This window comes from Cyprinus carpio, chromosome B13, assembly GCF_018340385.1.
Source record: "Cyprinus carpio isolate SPL01 chromosome B13, ASM1834038v1, whole genome shotgun sequence".
NCBI classification, from domain to species: Eukaryota; Metazoa; Chordata; class Actinopteri; order Cypriniformes; family Cyprinidae; genus Cyprinus; species Cyprinus carpio.
The window spans coordinates 22,647,907-22,663,791 of NC_056609.1; the positions used below are offsets into that span (position 1 = coordinate 22,647,907).

The 15,885-nt window shown below is 36.1% G+C and overlaps 2 protein-coding genes across 11 annotated transcripts in view; one reads left to right on the forward strand and one right to left on the reverse strand.

The window, feature by feature from the left end:
- The first annotated feature begins 469 nt into the window (after nt 1–469).
- Nucleotides 470–11,859, forward strand: agpat4 (1-acylglycerol-3-phosphate O-acyltransferase 4 (lysophosphatidic acid acyltransferase, delta)). 8 transcript variants are annotated; one of them, XM_042737312.1, is made up of 11 exons: nt 470–843; nt 974–1,277; nt 5,383–5,602; nt 6,108–6,277; nt 6,431–6,592; nt 6,989–7,142; nt 7,315–7,417; nt 7,642–7,717; nt 8,474–8,672; nt 8,865–8,887; nt 9,575–11,859. In XM_042737312.1, exons 3-11 carry the CDS (start codon nt 5,416–5,418, stop codon nt 9,596–9,598), a joined length of 1,098 nt encoding a protein of 365 aa, XP_042593246.1. In that variant the 5' UTR covers nt 470–843; nt 974–1,277; nt 5,383–5,415; the 3' UTR covers nt 9,599–11,859. The 8 variants fall into 8 exon arrangements, with proteins under 8 accessions (XP_042593246.1, XP_042593243.1, XP_042593245.1 ...); XM_042737307.1 differs by lacking the exon at nt 8,865–8,887 and having other exon boundaries at nt 473–843; nt 974–1,081; nt 1,191–1,277; XM_042737309.1 differs by lacking the exon at nt 8,865–8,887 and having other exon boundaries at nt 472–843; nt 5,386–5,602.
- LOC109096081 (mitogen-activated protein kinase kinase kinase 4-like) overlaps nt 9,880–15,885 on the reverse strand; it is a 29,892-nt gene continuing 23,886 nt past the window's right edge. For all 3 annotated transcript variants that reach the window (XM_042737303.1, XM_042737304.1, XM_042737305.1), the window contains 10 exons: nt 15,282–15,382; nt 15,121–15,201; nt 14,155–14,346; nt 14,004–14,074; nt 13,804–13,920; nt 13,554–13,713; nt 13,261–13,383; nt 12,090–12,196; nt 11,540–11,719; nt 9,880–10,670 (listed from right to left, as the gene is read on the reverse strand). In XM_042737303.1, coding sequence (XP_042593237.1) covers nt 10,650–10,670; nt 11,540–11,719; nt 12,090–12,196; nt 13,261–13,383; nt 13,554–13,713; nt 13,804–13,920; nt 14,004–14,074; nt 14,155–14,346; nt 15,121–15,201; nt 15,282–15,382 — 1,153 coding nt within the window. In that variant the 3' untranslated portion in view covers nt 9,880–10,649. The remainder of the gene's footprint in view (nt 10,671–11,539; nt 11,720–12,089; nt 12,197–13,260; nt 13,384–13,553; nt 13,714–13,803; nt 13,921–14,003; nt 14,075–14,154; nt 14,347–15,120; nt 15,202–15,281; nt 15,383–15,885) is intronic.

The following is a 15,885-nucleotide window of genomic DNA, read 5'->3' on the forward strand; positions in this document are numbered from 1 at the left end:
CCTACAGAAGACAGAAAGTCATACAGGTTCAGAATGACATGAGGGTGAGAAAATTATGCCAGAATTTGAATTTTTGGGTGAACTATTGCTTTAAGAACAATAGTCTATAGTCTGATAAATAAAAGAAAAAACACTGGATCCTGACAAATATGATGTATTCCTCAAGGCTGCATCTCTGTACTAATATTTAGGTCATCATTGTGCCCGAATACAAATTCTGACAGCTGTCATATGAGGTTTTTTGTTAAGAACAAAGATGTCAATTCTTTCTCTACTGCAAACAAAACATAGTTCATGCAAAATTTATAGTTACTAATATCTTATAAAACATTTCTCTCCCCACAGAAAACGTGCCTTTCTGTTTCTCTCAGAAAAACAATGAGCTTCTTTACAACGATGCTTTCTTTTGTCTCTGAAATTAAGCCTAAGCCCTTCTTATCCAGTAGAGGGCGCAGTCGTTCTGATAACTGGGTTTGTACCTATGGCTTGTACACCCCTAATGTGATGTCCTAGGTTGCTAGCGTGCTTCGCTTGGCAATTACGTTCATCTGCCGGTCGAAGTGAACAGTGTGAAGCAGCCTGTGTAGGGAGTAGGGACACTGAGGCAGCGTTGGCTCTGGACAGAGGAAATGACACAATGACCCTCTAAAGTCCCTGCCCAGGTTCCAGTGCTCTTCGAGCAGCGTCTTATGCCCCGGGGTGTGGTCTCATACTCAGTTTACCAGCGCTGGAATCTCTCAGCTCAGCTTAAACATCCTCCAGATTCGCATCTCTCGTGCGCTCTCTAATTAGCTCCATATGATGAGACTGATGCTCTACTACTAACCGCGCAAGGGAAACAAGGTAATTTTTGTCTTCTGATGAAAGATAAAGTACCATTCTTTCTATGCGATCTACAGCTCGCCGAACATGTGCACGAGTTTTGCTCGTTGTTTTCAGTGGCTGTCTGTTCACTCTTGATGCTTATGATCAGGAGCGTGTTTAGGCACCACGCATCCCCCGCGGTCCAGGGGGCCCCCGCGGAACGCGATTTCTTCCGATGGGAGTCGAGAACCGGCTTTTTTTTTTTTTTTTTGGACCGGTGCGTAATTGGGTCAATACCTGACTACCGATAAGCTTCAGGACAAACAATACTGTTATCGATACGTGTGTTGTTTTATCTCCGTACTTCTGTGTTAATGGCGAATTAGAAGCTGTTCTCATAAACCGATCTCAAGCGGATGACGCGCCTGTTGTGAGAGGTTTGGCATGACACGCAGCGGTCTCAATCTCTGAAGGTGAGGTGGAATTCATATTTCTTCATTAAGTAACTTACAAAATAATTTTAAAAACTTTCTGTGAGGCGTAATTTTACAGACAGCACGAGTTCTCTGCGAGCTCTCTGTCTTTCCCTCTCAAAATGCGCAAATGGCTTCATATCACCACGTCGCGTCTGCACCATAGACTGCATAAAAACAGGTCTGCACACAGGAATTGTCACGGTTTACATGCATCGTCACTAAAGTTTATAATTTGCATTTCTGTTTTAAGTTTGGCCAGTATTTAACCATTCCGCACTCGTGCGCTCTCCAGAGAGAGCACACTCAACAATCGCCCCATTGTAAAACAAAAATACACAGCATGAGCAAACATTTAATTACATATTTTTGAAAAAACTACAAGTCTAAAAAATTACCCCCTCCACCACTCAAATGAAAAAAAATAAATAAATAATCCTCCCTCCTAGTGTTTTTAACAAATTCAGTAAATGATTCAGTGACTCACTTGTAATGCTGGAAAAATCACTTGTTGCCAGGTACTTTGCTTAACATGAGAAATCAGTGAACGACTCTATTCAGTGAACTGATGCAAAAAAAATTTAGTAACTGGAACGAATCAGAATCCCCTCTCTAATGCAAATAGACTTTACATTTTATCAACCTAGAAGTAATCTGGTTCATTCCTACGCATATGACTGCAAATATTTGTTAACAGCGTTTGATTTAAATCAAAGGTCACACTTTTTTTTTTTTTTTTTTTTTAGCAGAGTATGCAGATAACATTGCACCCTCAGAGTGAATGTGCTTATGCCAAAACACAGTAGACACACAGCAACATAAGTAACACTGTGACATTTCAGTTTCAGCGTTTGCCCTGTGTCCTGAGACTTTCACGTGTAAGAGCTGACAATAATGATAGGGACAGGTCTCATCTTGCTCTTTGTGCCAGCTAATCCCTTACCAAAAAGTAGTATACTTCAAGTTCATTTTATTAATTATACTCAAGTAAAGTTCAAGTATATTTTTAAGTATACTTTATGTTGCAAGTATACAAATATCAGTGTTCTAGTAGTATACTTGTAAGTGTACTTCTTGGGACTAAATTGGCCCACTTTCTAGTATATAAAAGTATACTTTTAAGTATACTTTAAGTATAACAGTAGCAAACTTTTGAGTACACAACTAGTTTACCTCTATGTTTGTAATTTGTACTGCAATTATACTAAAAGTGAACTTATAGGTATACTGATAGTTTACTAATTAAATACTTTGTACACTTTGAAGTACAGTATAGTCTCAGTAAACTACTAGTTAAGTAGTTTTCTACTGCAAGTATACTCATAAGTTTTCTTTAAGTGAACTTTACATCATACTTTAAGTATACTACTATGTCTCTACTTAGGTTTTAATTTGTATATATTTTGTTATATGAATATCTGAACATACAAAACATCCAAAGAAAGAACAGGGTATCTGCTTGTAAACAAAAACATTTTATTCTAGCTTCATGCATTCTTTTTTAAACACTTTAATGTGGGTAAGTTTCTTTAAAAAATAAAGAAATAACATTTTGAACAAAAAGCTGAAAAAAAGACTATGAATTGGATTCAGAATGATAATCAAAACGTAGATGGAGTCGATCAACAACCCAAAGCTTGACTTTAATTATTACCTCTTCATCAGTCGACATTTTATTCCATAACATTACAGTTTTGATGTGGTTTCATGTCAGATGATCGTGTTATATGTGTTAGTATCTGTTGTTTCTTCTTCTTCTTCACTTGTGTTTTTTTTTTTGGAAATTCTGTACAGAATATGTGTACTAGCGCCCTCTTCCATATAATAATGAAAACACGGATTCTAGGAGCACAAGTATAGTTCAAATATATTTAGACTTTTTGTAAGTAAATCAAGTATACTTAAATGTCATTTCAAGTATATTTCTGAGGAGTACATAAAGCCCATTTCTGAGAAGTACATAAAAAGTAAACTAAAAGCATACTTTCCTATTTTTAGTTTAAAGGAAGTATACTAATAGCACACTTGTATAAACTTTTTTTTTGTAAGGGATGGTCTTTTTTTTCTCACAAACATTGCTCTCTTTTTTTAATTTTTTAATTTTTATTTTAAGGATTTTTCAGAGTAAACAGAACGAACAAACAACATTCTCTCAGACTTCACACGCACTCACAAAGAAAAAAAAGAAATAGAAATAGAAATAAAAACGAAAATAAAAAATAATAAAAATACACACATTTAATACCTTAGACATAAATTATAATGCTTACAATAATAAATACAGGTTCAGTAACTAAAGGTACCATAGTAAAGAGCTGCAAAACAGTAAATCATTAGAAATGCCCGAAGGTAATGTACAACTCAACCCACCCACACAGGAAACATTAGACATTGGTTTGGCTGCTAGTTTGTCTAAATATCCAAGAAATGATCCCCAGACAGCAGAAAACTTTTCAATGGAGTTAGACCTCAGAAATAGGAGTCTTTCAATTTGTATGACAGAAATCATGTCCATTATCCAAATTCGAAAAGACGGAGGTGAAAATGACTTCCAGTTCCTTAATATAAGTCTCTTGGATAGATCATACCCAGAGTGAGGGTCTGTTGTAATGTTTTTGGAAGGCAAGAGGTGTACAAACATTGGTCTTAAATGAACTGTTTACTATTGAAAGTTGCACATCCCACACAGTAATAACAGAGCACATTCCTCACAAAGAAATGAAGTGGCTGGGTTTTCTAGGTCTTGATAGAAACTATGCCATTCACAAGATTTTATCATTTTACCTAAAGCAGCACTATATAACTTTAGGCGCTTTAGCGGTTTATAAACAGAACTGTACGCATCCCGCGGAAGAACATTCTAACCGGAGCTACTTCTAAGTTTATGTCTATGGCGATTCACGCTGGTATGTGTTATTCCGCAGCGGCGACGACCCGACCAGGCTACAATAGTCCAAATATAAGCACTTATTATAAGTGTACCGTAGTGATTCGGGATAAGACAAAACGCTGTTTGGAAGATGAATTCATGATGTACTCGCTCATTATAAACATTTTGCAAAATCTGAACACAGAAAAAGTTACATAGTGCTGCTTTAAACAAACTTAAACAGTAAACTGAGCAAAAAAAAAAAAAAAAGAAAAGAATTGAGACATTGTTTCTGGAGGTTTGGTTTATAAGAAAAATAAAATTAAGGGTTGAAATCTCATTCTGATTCTGGAGGTTTGGTTTATAAGTAAAAAAAATTAGGGTTGTACTCATTAGCTTAATGATCCAGTCACTCAGGTTCTTGAGTCTTTTGTTTGTTTTGGTCTTTACAAGTCGATATGAACCTGAAGACCCTTCAAAAATTCTCGTTTTTTGTGCCCTGAAATTTAAAAAAACAACAACAGCATCAAAAGTGTTGGCAAAAAAGGAACTTTCCTTTGTTCCTGCGATTGGCTGATTGTGGTACTTCCTATAAATCTCTTCTGCAAAAGGAAATGGGAGGAGGATCGCAAGACAGTAGTGCAAAGCCTGCGAAACCCTTGGGGATTACCCAGAAAACTTTTGGGTATATTTGTGAAATCTCATTCTGATTCTGGAGGTTTGGTTTATAAGAAAAAGAAAAATTAAATTAAGGGTTGTACTCATTGGCTTAATGATCCAGTCACTCAGGTTCTTGAGTCTTTTGTTTGTTTTGGTCTTTAAAAGTCAACATGAACCTGAAGACTCTTCAAAATTTCTCGTTTTTTTGTGCCCTGAAAAAAAAACAAAAGCATGGAGAACAAATAATTACTTTTTTTTTTTTTTTTAGGCGAGCTATTCAGGATCACAAAAAGAGCTTTTGGGAAACATAGAAGTTTGTAAAACCACAATGTATGAAATATAATCATTAAAAAAAAAAAGTACTAACCATTTCCACAACATTTAAGTAGGTTGATGTGGAAACAAGGAATGAAAAAAAAAAACTAACTAAACTTAACTTTGTTCCTCTTTGTTGCAACCATGCTATTTGAATATTGGCTCAGGTAGATTTTCATATTTCGAATACAGTTTTTTTTTTTTTTTTTTACAGGTGCAGCATATTATATTTATATTACTCTTCTTTCTCTCTCTCTGCAGAAGATTTAGCAGAGACAGGGACATCAAGACTGTATGATAAGGATGGGAATTCTTCAAGTGCTGAAAACTCAGTTGCTGTGCCATCTCATTATCTGTTATGTGTTCCTGGTCAGTGGGCTCATTATCAACCTGCTGCAGCTTTGTACTCTACCACTGTGGCCCATTAACAAGCAGCTCGCACGCAAGATCAACTGCAGATTGGGTTATTCCATTTCAAGTCGTAAGTTCTGCAAGCTGTCACATGCGAGCTCACATCTTCCAAAGAAAGATTCTGACATAACCAGCCATGATGCAAGAAGTTTCCTGTGCTGATTTTGTCTTCACTGAAAAAGAAGTACTTCTTCTTTTTCAGAAGCACATGAAGTGCCAAAATCTTATAAAAATATTAACAATTTAAAAAGAGATCAATAAGATTTGTCACTGTCATGGAGATCCTGATTATCATGTCTCACCTTTTTAAGACAGATTGCATTGAACCACAGTTGTATTGTTGGATACACAAAAACTCAAGCCATTATTTCCTTTTTGAAAACCTCAGTGGCTGCTGAGGGTAACAAAACAGGAAGATGGTATTTTTGAATACTGCAAATTGTTCTAACATCTCTTTACATACTTACAAAGATGATGAACTTGTTGGACTACTACACATTCATAAATATGTAAATGCATTCTATTATGAATATATGCATCTCAATTCAGTATGTATTTTTTCTCTGTTTGTTCAGAATTGGTGGCATTATTGGAGTGGTGGTCCGGGACAGAATGCACACTGTACACAGCTCCAGAAAGCTATAAACTTTATGGCAAAGAGAACGCCATTGTTGTTCTAAATCATAACTTTGAGATCGATTTTATGACCGGCTGGACCTTCTGTGAGAGATTTGGCGTTTTAGGGGTAAGACAAAAGAAAAGGTACTTTCCTGCATCATAACAAGTGTGCGATTCTAAATGATTCTTAATTTGTAGTAATACAAATTTTTAAGACTCAATATTGTCATGATGCAAATAGACTGTTAGACTGCAATGTTATTGTCATTTTTGCTTTTAGAGCTCAAAAGTGTTGGCAAAAAAGGAACTTTCCTTTGTTCCTGTGATTGGCTGGATGTGGTACTTCCTAGAAATCGTCTTCTGCAAAAGGAAATGGGAGGAGGATCGCAAGACAGTAGTGCAAAGCCTGCGCAACCTTCGGGATTACCCAGAAAACTTTTGGGTATATTTGTAAAATCTCATTCTGGTCATTTTAGATTTCAGATTTTGAACACACAATTACTTAAAGGAATAGTTAACCTGTTCACACAAAAATTAAAATTCTGTCATGATTTACTGACACTCGTGTTCCAGCTCATATGATGTTATTTTTTTTCTAACAATATTTTTTTTTTTTTTTATAGGATATTTTTTTTGTTATTTATTTGTGTTGATATTTTGTTTTTTTTTTAGTTTGTTTTTTTTTTAAGTAGTTGTATTGGATTTTTTTTTTACTTAAAGGAAGGTCCATTTTTGGGTTAACTATTCCCTTAAAAATAACTTTATATTTCTAGCTTTTTTATTTGAGTTTTTCTGTCTCCTCCTGTGGTTGATGTTCAGTTTTATGATGCATCTATAGTTCTTGTTGCACTGTGAGGGCACACGATTCACAGAAAAGAAGCACAAGATTAGTATGGAGGTGGCAGAGAAGAAAGGTCTGCCCAAACTAAAGTACCACCTTCTACCTCGGACCAAGGGCTTTTGTGTCACGGTCCAGAACCTCAGGGGGACAGGTGAGAGCTTCTTTGCCTTTAAGTCATGATGAACCCATAGCGACATTGCTTTTATAGCTCTTTCAATGAGTTAAGGCTAATCAATCTGTTGATGTCTTTTCAATTTACATTTAAATGAAAGAAAATGTATTTTTGGCCGACGTAGCCTCTAAAGATTGTGTCTCCTCTGTAGCTACTGCTGTGTACGATTCTACACTTAATTTCAGAAACAACGAAATGCCAACTTTACTAGGGGTGCTCAACGGGAAAAAGTACCATGCTGATTTATATGTGAGGTAGGAATGAAAGAAAGAAAGAATTTTCTTCACATTGCCCTTCGGCAATATTTAACAGCCTGTTGTTTAGTAAATACTTTGTGACGTCTCCTGCTATAACAAAGTTCAAAATGCAGTCACCATAATCTTTTATAAATGTTTCAGTTTAATGACCCACTATATGAATACGTTGTCAGTTGCAACATCAAGATAAATTGTCATGGATTTCCTTGTGTGTTTACTAGGCGAATTCCTCTGGACACAATCCCAGAGGATGAGTCTGAATGTGCGGCCTGGCTTCACAAGCTCTATCAGGAAAAAGTAAGTGCACTACCTGCATTAGGTGGAGGTGTTTTTGTACTGGTCAGTGTTTTGTCAGTATAGTATTAAAGCATGTATTAATATTTTGAATTAGCTTTTATTTTTATATTTATTTTAGTATTTCTATTTAGCTTGATTTTAATTTCAGTTTTAGTACTTAAAGGGGTAGTTCACCCAAAAATTAAAATTCTGTCATTAATTACTCACCCTCATGTCGTTCCAAACCCGGAAGACCTTTGAAATCCATGAGCGTTCTGACCCTGCATAGACACCAATGGAACTACCAGGTTCAAGGCCAATAAAAGTAGTAAGGATATTGTTAAGAAAGTCCATGTAACATCAGTGATTCACCCTTAATTTATTTCAATTACAGTTGAACCACTGATGTCACATGGACTATTTTAACGATGTCCTCACTACCTTTCTGGGTTTTAAACGTGGTAGTTCTGTTGCTGTCTATGCAGGGTCAGAAAGCTCTCAGATTTAGGGTGAGTAATGACAGAATTTTCATTTTTGGGTGAACTATTCCTTTAAACAAAATTAGAAAATTAGCTGGCAATTAATCTCCTTTTTTTTTGTTCTTCTAACATTTTATTTCTGCTTTATTTTAGTTAATGAAAACATTTTAATAGTTTTAGTTATAGCTAACAAGAACAACACTTGTGCTGGTATGAGCAGTTTAGTTAGTATTAGCATATCATAGTGGACAAACATGGGCATTGAGTGATTTTTGTTGTGCTATCTTGTCTCGCACAGGATGAATTCCAAGAGCATTACAGACAGACAGGGCGTTTTCCGGGTCCCATTACAAGCCCTCCACACCGACCTTGGGCCCTGCTGAACTGGCTCTTCTGGGTTTGTTTGCTGGTCTACCCTCTCTGCATGTTACTGCTGCAGCTGCTGCTATCAGGATCCACCTTCACTGTTGTCTGTACATCTGCCTTCTGTCTAGCAGGTACTTAAGATAAATACAAGGGCATGGGGTCGTATTTTCATATTGATTAGGATTTAAGATGGTGTAACTAATTGCAAAATAATAAAATTGCAGCAGATGATTTCTTAGTCAATCTTTTTTTGTCATCAAGCAACAAAGGAATTTTATACTGCTGCTATTTTCCTCCAATCTGTTTTTTCAAAAAATATAAAGGAGACCAATTAGGTGCTAGAGCAGTAAGTATATCAACCATTTCTACCTGGATTTACTGCATGCTGGTCAATTCATAAGCGCATGAATGAACGATATTTTAATGCATTTAAAGTGCCCTTAAATATCATAGCATGTGAGCACAGGATTAAAGATTCATTTCAGATGTTAAAGTTTCATCTAAACACTAAATGCACACAAAACAAATCTTGAACTACATAATTCAGATAAGCTATAAGAAATCATGCATCTACTAGATTTTCTGTTTAAATTAATTCATTTCAATCTTTCATTTCTCCTTGAATTAATATATGGTTCCCACACCTGTTGACCAAGGAATTTCAATGAGTTATGATTATTGGGGAAAAACACTTTTCTAGAGTAATTTCTAGTGGATGATAGCCAAGTATGAATAGATCCGTAGTGTTATAGCATTCACAAATTTCACAGTCATAAATCTCCCTGATTTTTTTTTTTTACGTTTAAAATTCCATGATATTTCTAGGTTTTCGATGTCCTTGGGAACCCTGTTTGTATTATGATCGAATGCAGTGGTTCTCAGGCTTTTTTTCCCTGGCAACCTTGGTTGAGAACCACTGATCTAATGAATGATATTATGAACCTGAACACTCGTAGCCCTAGTTTAGTTATGAAGCATGCTAATGTGACTGGCTGTTGTACTGTAACTGATACATTTTCACTTTTATTTTCAGTGTCAGTTGGCATCCGCTGGATGATCGGACAGACTGAGATTGACAAGAGTTCCAACTACGGAAATAAAGAGATGCAAATGAACAACAACTGAAAGACTGTCATCCACCAGGGCAACAAGTTCATGCTATTGTACCATCTTGAGGACATGTTCACAACATGAACTGGCATTAGCCAAGTGAAACCACCTTCATGAATGAAATTCTAAGAAGTTGCCACATGAAGTTTTAATTTAAAACACATCTCTGTTTTGATTTAAATCAAGTTAAGGCTTTTTTTCCCTTTTTTTTTAAAGACAAGTAGGCCATTTTAAAAAACGGTCTGTTTATTAATATTTTTTTTTTAAATATTGCAAACACTGTTGGAGGAGCAGAGAACCAGCAGTTGTTGCTTGTGTAAGAGCATGTTTGTCCACCCGTTTGAGTGCAGCAGCAGAAAGGCGGAGTCAGACTGGCCTCTTCCCTCTCATTGGTTGATTATGCTCTTGTACACCCAGATGGTAAAGGCACGCCATTGGCCAGCACAAGGCAGAGCCAACTCAGCACAACTACTTATAGGCTTAAATATGACTTGTTAACAGTGGGCTCTGCAGCAAGGCAAACAAAACTACCATTTTAACAAAAAAAAGAAAATTAAAACCTTCTCTACTGTGACTTTCAGCCCCAGGTTTGTATGTTTTCTTCAGTGAACACTCATTGAAATTGTACATACAGTCAGTCTATGCCAAACTCCCTCCATCTCCCATTCTCTGATGCTTTGTGCGGAGAGCGTCCCTTGAATTAAAGTCTCCTAACATGTATTCCCTGTGACTCAATCACCAACAAAGTGGCTGTTAAATTTCAGCTTTACAATATGCTTTGTACAAAGAAAAACCCTAACCCTATTCTTACAGTATGTACATAACGCACTCACACATTTCATCCCATGCTACTGAACATGTAAGACTTGCCCCGCTTTTAATGTTGCAAGGGGTTCGTATCAAGCAGAGCACGTCTGTTTTTCCTTCTTCCTCCCTCATGCCGTGTGAAGTAGTGCTAGCATTTATGTAAACATTAAGAGAATACACGTCTTTCCCCGTCACTCTTCATCTGTGCAGACCTGCAATTGAAAACACATGAGATGGATGTGTTAGTGCCATTTCCATCAGCCTGATCCAAGCAGCCAATCAGCTGACAGCATGAGATGGTCTACCTCACCCCTCTGGAATTAGTGATGCACTGGAATTAATTTTTTACCTAAACCAAAATTCAAATTTCTATTTAAGCCAAAAAAAACAAGTTTATTTAATAATCAATTATAGCATATTCATTTGATAATCAACAAACAAATAAAAATAAGCAATTAAATTGCACACAAGGCAAGTTTTTTTATCATCTTTTTAAATTAAATAATTGTTTCTACTACTCCAAATCACTGTTGACATATAAACTTTCTTGACAGTTAAGACATTAAAGAGAATCAAAATGAATTTTGTTAGATTTTGTTAAAGCTAAGACTTTGTTTAATAGTAAAGTTACTGAGCACAGAGCTTATCGTGATTATTGGATGGTAGGCGCACTACAAATAATGTTTTTGTGAAGTTTTGTTCACGTATCAACTGAAAACAGCATTCAAATTAATGTTCATTCAAAATATGAAATCAGTATTGCCACCCAAGCCAAGTTTTCATCCATATTTAGTTGCCAAGTTTTGCTGCATCACTAAATTAAATAATTGATTGTTTGTGTTTATTGCTCAAAGTGAAAATTTAGTTGTGTCAGCGTCTGCGTTCATGTTTTTTCCAGTGTGTAACATGTTGGTGTATGTACTAGAAGTGCTGGTTGGATCTAATTTGGTTAACAGATTGGAAATTTGGCATTCTGTACAAATTTGGCACCAGAAACCAGCGCCTCATCCCTTTTGTATGTGTCACCCTATGAATGAGCAGAAGGAAATAACTAGCTGTATGGGCGAGGAGGAGTTCATACCTTGACAAAGGGGTGGTCCAAAAGGGCGCTAGCGGTCCAGCGCTGCTTCGGTTCACTCTCCAGGCAGTGGTCCAGGAAGTCCTTTCCCTCAGTGCTCAGCTTTTCAGGAATGGGTGGTTTGTGGCCCATTCCCACTTTATACATGATCTGGAAGTTATGCTCATATTCGTGCCACGGTCTCTGAATTAACAAACAGGATAGAACATGAGTTACTTAAAGTAACATGATTTTTGTAGATTTTTTACACACTAAAAAAATAACCTGTCACTAAATGATGGTACTACAAAAACAATAAACTTCAAAACTGGTCAATACCTGAATCTTGTTTTGTTGTTATTGGTGCAAATTTGATTAATTACATTTCAGGAAGCCCTATCCAACAGTACCAGTTTGGTTGTGTAGGCATGTGTAGACAAGCCCAGAAAATTCCTTTTGATTTGGTGTTAAATGAACGCAAAGTGGACATGTTTTCACAACATATAGCTATCTTCAAACCAGTTTGGGAAAAGCTGGCAGATGGGTAAAATATGCAAATAGAGCAGATTCTTACCTTTCCAGTGACCATCTCTATAAGAACACAACCCAGGCTCCAGATATCAGCAGCACGGCCATGACCTTCACCTTTTGCTCTTGTGATGACCTCAGGAGCCATGTATGCTAGAAAAGAGTGAAAACAATGTATTTTGTGGTAATTACCACAATGCTACATATGCCAGATAGTGTTATTTTATTGCTATTCATATACTATTACAGTATTAAAGTTTTTAATTAGCTTTTATTTTTATATTTTCTGTTTTACTTTTAATTTTTGTTTTGAGTTTTCAGTCAATTTATCTGCTTTTAACAATTTATTATTTATTTTTTTATTTAGCTTTTATTTATTTCAGTTGTAGCATTTTAAATACTTAAACTTATTTCAGTTAGATGCCAAGGCAACATTACTTTTTAAACATAAAATCTCTCATCTAATAATAATATTTAATTTTAGCTTAAAGCAACCTGTTTTTGAAACCAAGATATTAACACTAAATTAACACTGAAACTTATGTTTTACATTTCAAAATTCCTCCATTTGTTAAACATTCTTAATATTTATTGATACAACCTGTGATGAGGTAACTGTTGTGCTTTTATTGTTCAACTTTTAAAGATAGTTTTCATTAATTGAAATAAAGTATAAATATTATACGAAAAACTTTAACAATGAAAATGGCGACTAACTGAAAATAATTGAAATAGTATTAAGAAGTAACTAAAACTGAAATAATACAGCTAGATAAAATAATTAAAGGCAAAAACTAATAAAAATGAGAAAAACAACAAATTAAAACGAAAACTGAAAATATAACATAAATAATACGAAAATTAAACTGTAATGAAACTCTTAGTGACAGTGTGAAACTTTTCATACTGTTCAAGTCTTCCAGGAAGCGTTTCAGCTTGCCAAGTCACCCTTTATCATGAGATATGATGATACCATTAAAAAAACCATAAGATACTCTCGTTTCATTTTTGACAGCACTGGTGATAAGAAAACAGTCTAGACCTCCAGCATGCCTCACAGAGTTTTACAACAAAAAGAACATGTCTTTTGAGATCTACAGTAAAGATAGTGTTTTGGTATGCCAGGCATGGCTTTAGGACACATCACCATACTGTCCAAAAAGTCTGACATGCCCTCTGGTGTCTAAACCTGGGAACTACAACTCTAAGTCTCTCACCTGCTGTTCCCAGTGTGCTGTTCACCTCTCCAGGCATCGTCTGAGCATTGTTCTTCAGCTTCACCGAGCAGCCGAAGTCCCCTAGCTTTATCAAGCCCGACGACGTGAGGAAGATATTGGCTCCTGGGAAGTAAAAGAACAACAATAAATAGCGATGCAATAAAAGACATTCTATTAACTAGCTAATTATGAAAACGTCATTTTGTACAAATGCATTTTAGAAAGGCATCTATCATTTCGATGAAGAAAAAAGTAACTGAGAAAATGAAAATCTTGAAACAATAAATGAACACCTTTAATGTCACGGTGTACAATGCCGTGTTCATGGAGCACGTTGATTGCTGTCGTGATCTGCTTGCTGTAGAGGCGGATGACGTGCTCCTGCAGACCCAGTCTGGACACTTCCTCCAGGGTCCCTTCATCACAGTACTCCATAAAGATATACATCTCTTCCTGCAAGAGCGAACGGGGAACAATGAGGAATAAAAGTACAGAAGAGACAAGCAGAACTTTACATAACACAAACACACAAAGCTTTTTTACCCGGTGCAACTCAACACCAAAGTAGCGGACAAGGTTGGGATGTTTGATTCCTTCAAAGATCTTCAGCTCATCTGCCGTTTCCTTTATAGTTTTGTGGTCATTAGGCTGAAAGCGAATCTGGAAGCAAATTCAGTTAGATTTATTGAAGTGCTAATAGTGCTTTATATATATATGAAATGAATATACAGTCGAGCACATACCTCCTTCATGGCCATCAGTTCTCCAGTGTCCACATTGATGCATGTGTAAACCTTTCCATACTGCCCTTCGCCTGTCATGAAAGAGAAAAAGTGTTATGAAATGTAACAAAGGCCTCTACAATGTAATGTGCACATACCGATGACCACTGACCTATTTTGTTGCCTCTCTGCCATTTGAATGTGACCTTGCGCAGACCCACGTGCATGACGTTGTCGTAGGATTTGGGGGTGTTGCACACCTGTCCGATGATGTTTCGCCGTCTCATGAACGCATAGTGCTTGTCGTCAAAGATGCGTACGGAGCGCCGCACAGCCTCCATAGGGCTCTGACGTGCTGCAGTGTCTGCAGGACAATTTTAACATTGTAAAAATTAAGGACAAAAGGGTTGCTAAATACATTATATGTGCAAATCTTCAGAATAAATTCTAATAATAAATCATACATTAAAATAAAAATGCTGTTCAAGCGGGAATAAAAAAAAAAAACAATTTAAGTGAGTCAATTCAAAACTGATTTAAAAATTAGTTCAGTCACTTAAGTCTCAGTGTGGTATTTTTCATGTATTAAAATGTTTTGGTTAAAATATACACTACAGTTCGAATGTTTAGGGTTGGTATGAATTTTTTAATGTAATTAATATATTACAATATAAATATATAAACTGTAATGTATTCCTGTGATGGCAAAGCTGCATTTTCAGCATCATTATTCCAGTCTTCAGCGTCACATAATATTTCAAAAACCATTCTAACATGCTGATTTGATTCTTAAGAAACATTTCTGATTATTGTCAATGCTGAAAACCATAATGCTGCTTAATATTTTTGTGTAAACCATGATACATGTAACAATATAAAATTTGTTACTGTCACTTATCAGTTTAATGCATCCTTGCTACATAAAAATCTAAATTTCTCACAAAAAAAAAAAAGTACTGACTCCCGAACAGTAGTGTGTGTACTGTAGGTAAATATTTATTTTTGAGTACTGTATAAAGAACTTTGTCAGAAGGTGTGAAAAATATAGCTATATACTTTTGGCTTTTTTTCACAGATGTACTTTCATCTATCCTCTTTCATGACATGAACTCGTCATAATTTCTTTTCTTGATTTTACCTTTTGACTGGCTGATGAAGTTGCGGAGCTCCCAGCTGCGACGGGCTGTACTGCTGGGGTCTGCTTTAGGATACGAGGGCTCTGGAAATACAAGAGAAAACTTAGAGAGTATGTTTAATGAAAAAAGACACTTTGTACAAAGTCAAGTAGTGCATCAATACCTTCCCTGTCCTCTGTCGGGCTGGAGTGGCGACTGAGGGATTTAAACTGTAGCTCCGCCGCCACAGATGAGAGACGGTCGTTCTCATGTACACTAGAGACCCTGCGTGGCAGAAGAGAGTCAAATGTTACATACAGTCACCACCTTCATTCAGACAAACAGGTTGAGACACACTGCATGCAGTAAGTAAAATGAAACATGTTAGATATGATGAGCATGCTTCACACAGCAACACATAATGCAGATGGAAAAGCCAGCTCTATTCAAGCGGAGCAGTTAAGAATCACAATAAGCAACATTAATCTGTTTCAAACCATATACAACGACCTCTGCTTCTGATAGTAACATAAAAGTTAATGAACAAGTTATCGGTCAACTACTCTTCAAGCTATTAATATTGCTTGACATCCTATATATGAATTGTTTATTCTGATTATTACTGCAAGCAACAAGGCACTCATGCATTACAGTGATTTTACCATAGTTAAGATATTTTTAGCCTTTCCACTTGATGTTGTGCCAAACCATGGTAGAATCACTGTAACATGCAGCCTCATTCTTTTCTTGCTGTCATAATAAGGAGAATGTATTGAGTGGCACAATGG

Excerpts from the sequence above, each read along its gene's own strand:
- agpat4 (XM_042737309.1), top strand. The coding sequence starts at position 5,416 with ATGATAAGGATGGGAATTCTTCAAGTGCTGAAAACTCAGTTGCTGTGC. Across the intron at positions 6,278-6,430 it reads AGAGATTTGGCGTTTTAGGG|AGCTCAAAAGTGTTGGCAAA; the intron begins GTAAGACAAAAG and ends TTTTGCTTTTAG. Across the intron at positions 6,593-6,988 it reads ATTACCCAGAAAACTTTTGG|TTCTTGTTGCACTGTGAGGG; the intron begins GTATATTTGTAA and ends ATGCATCTATAG.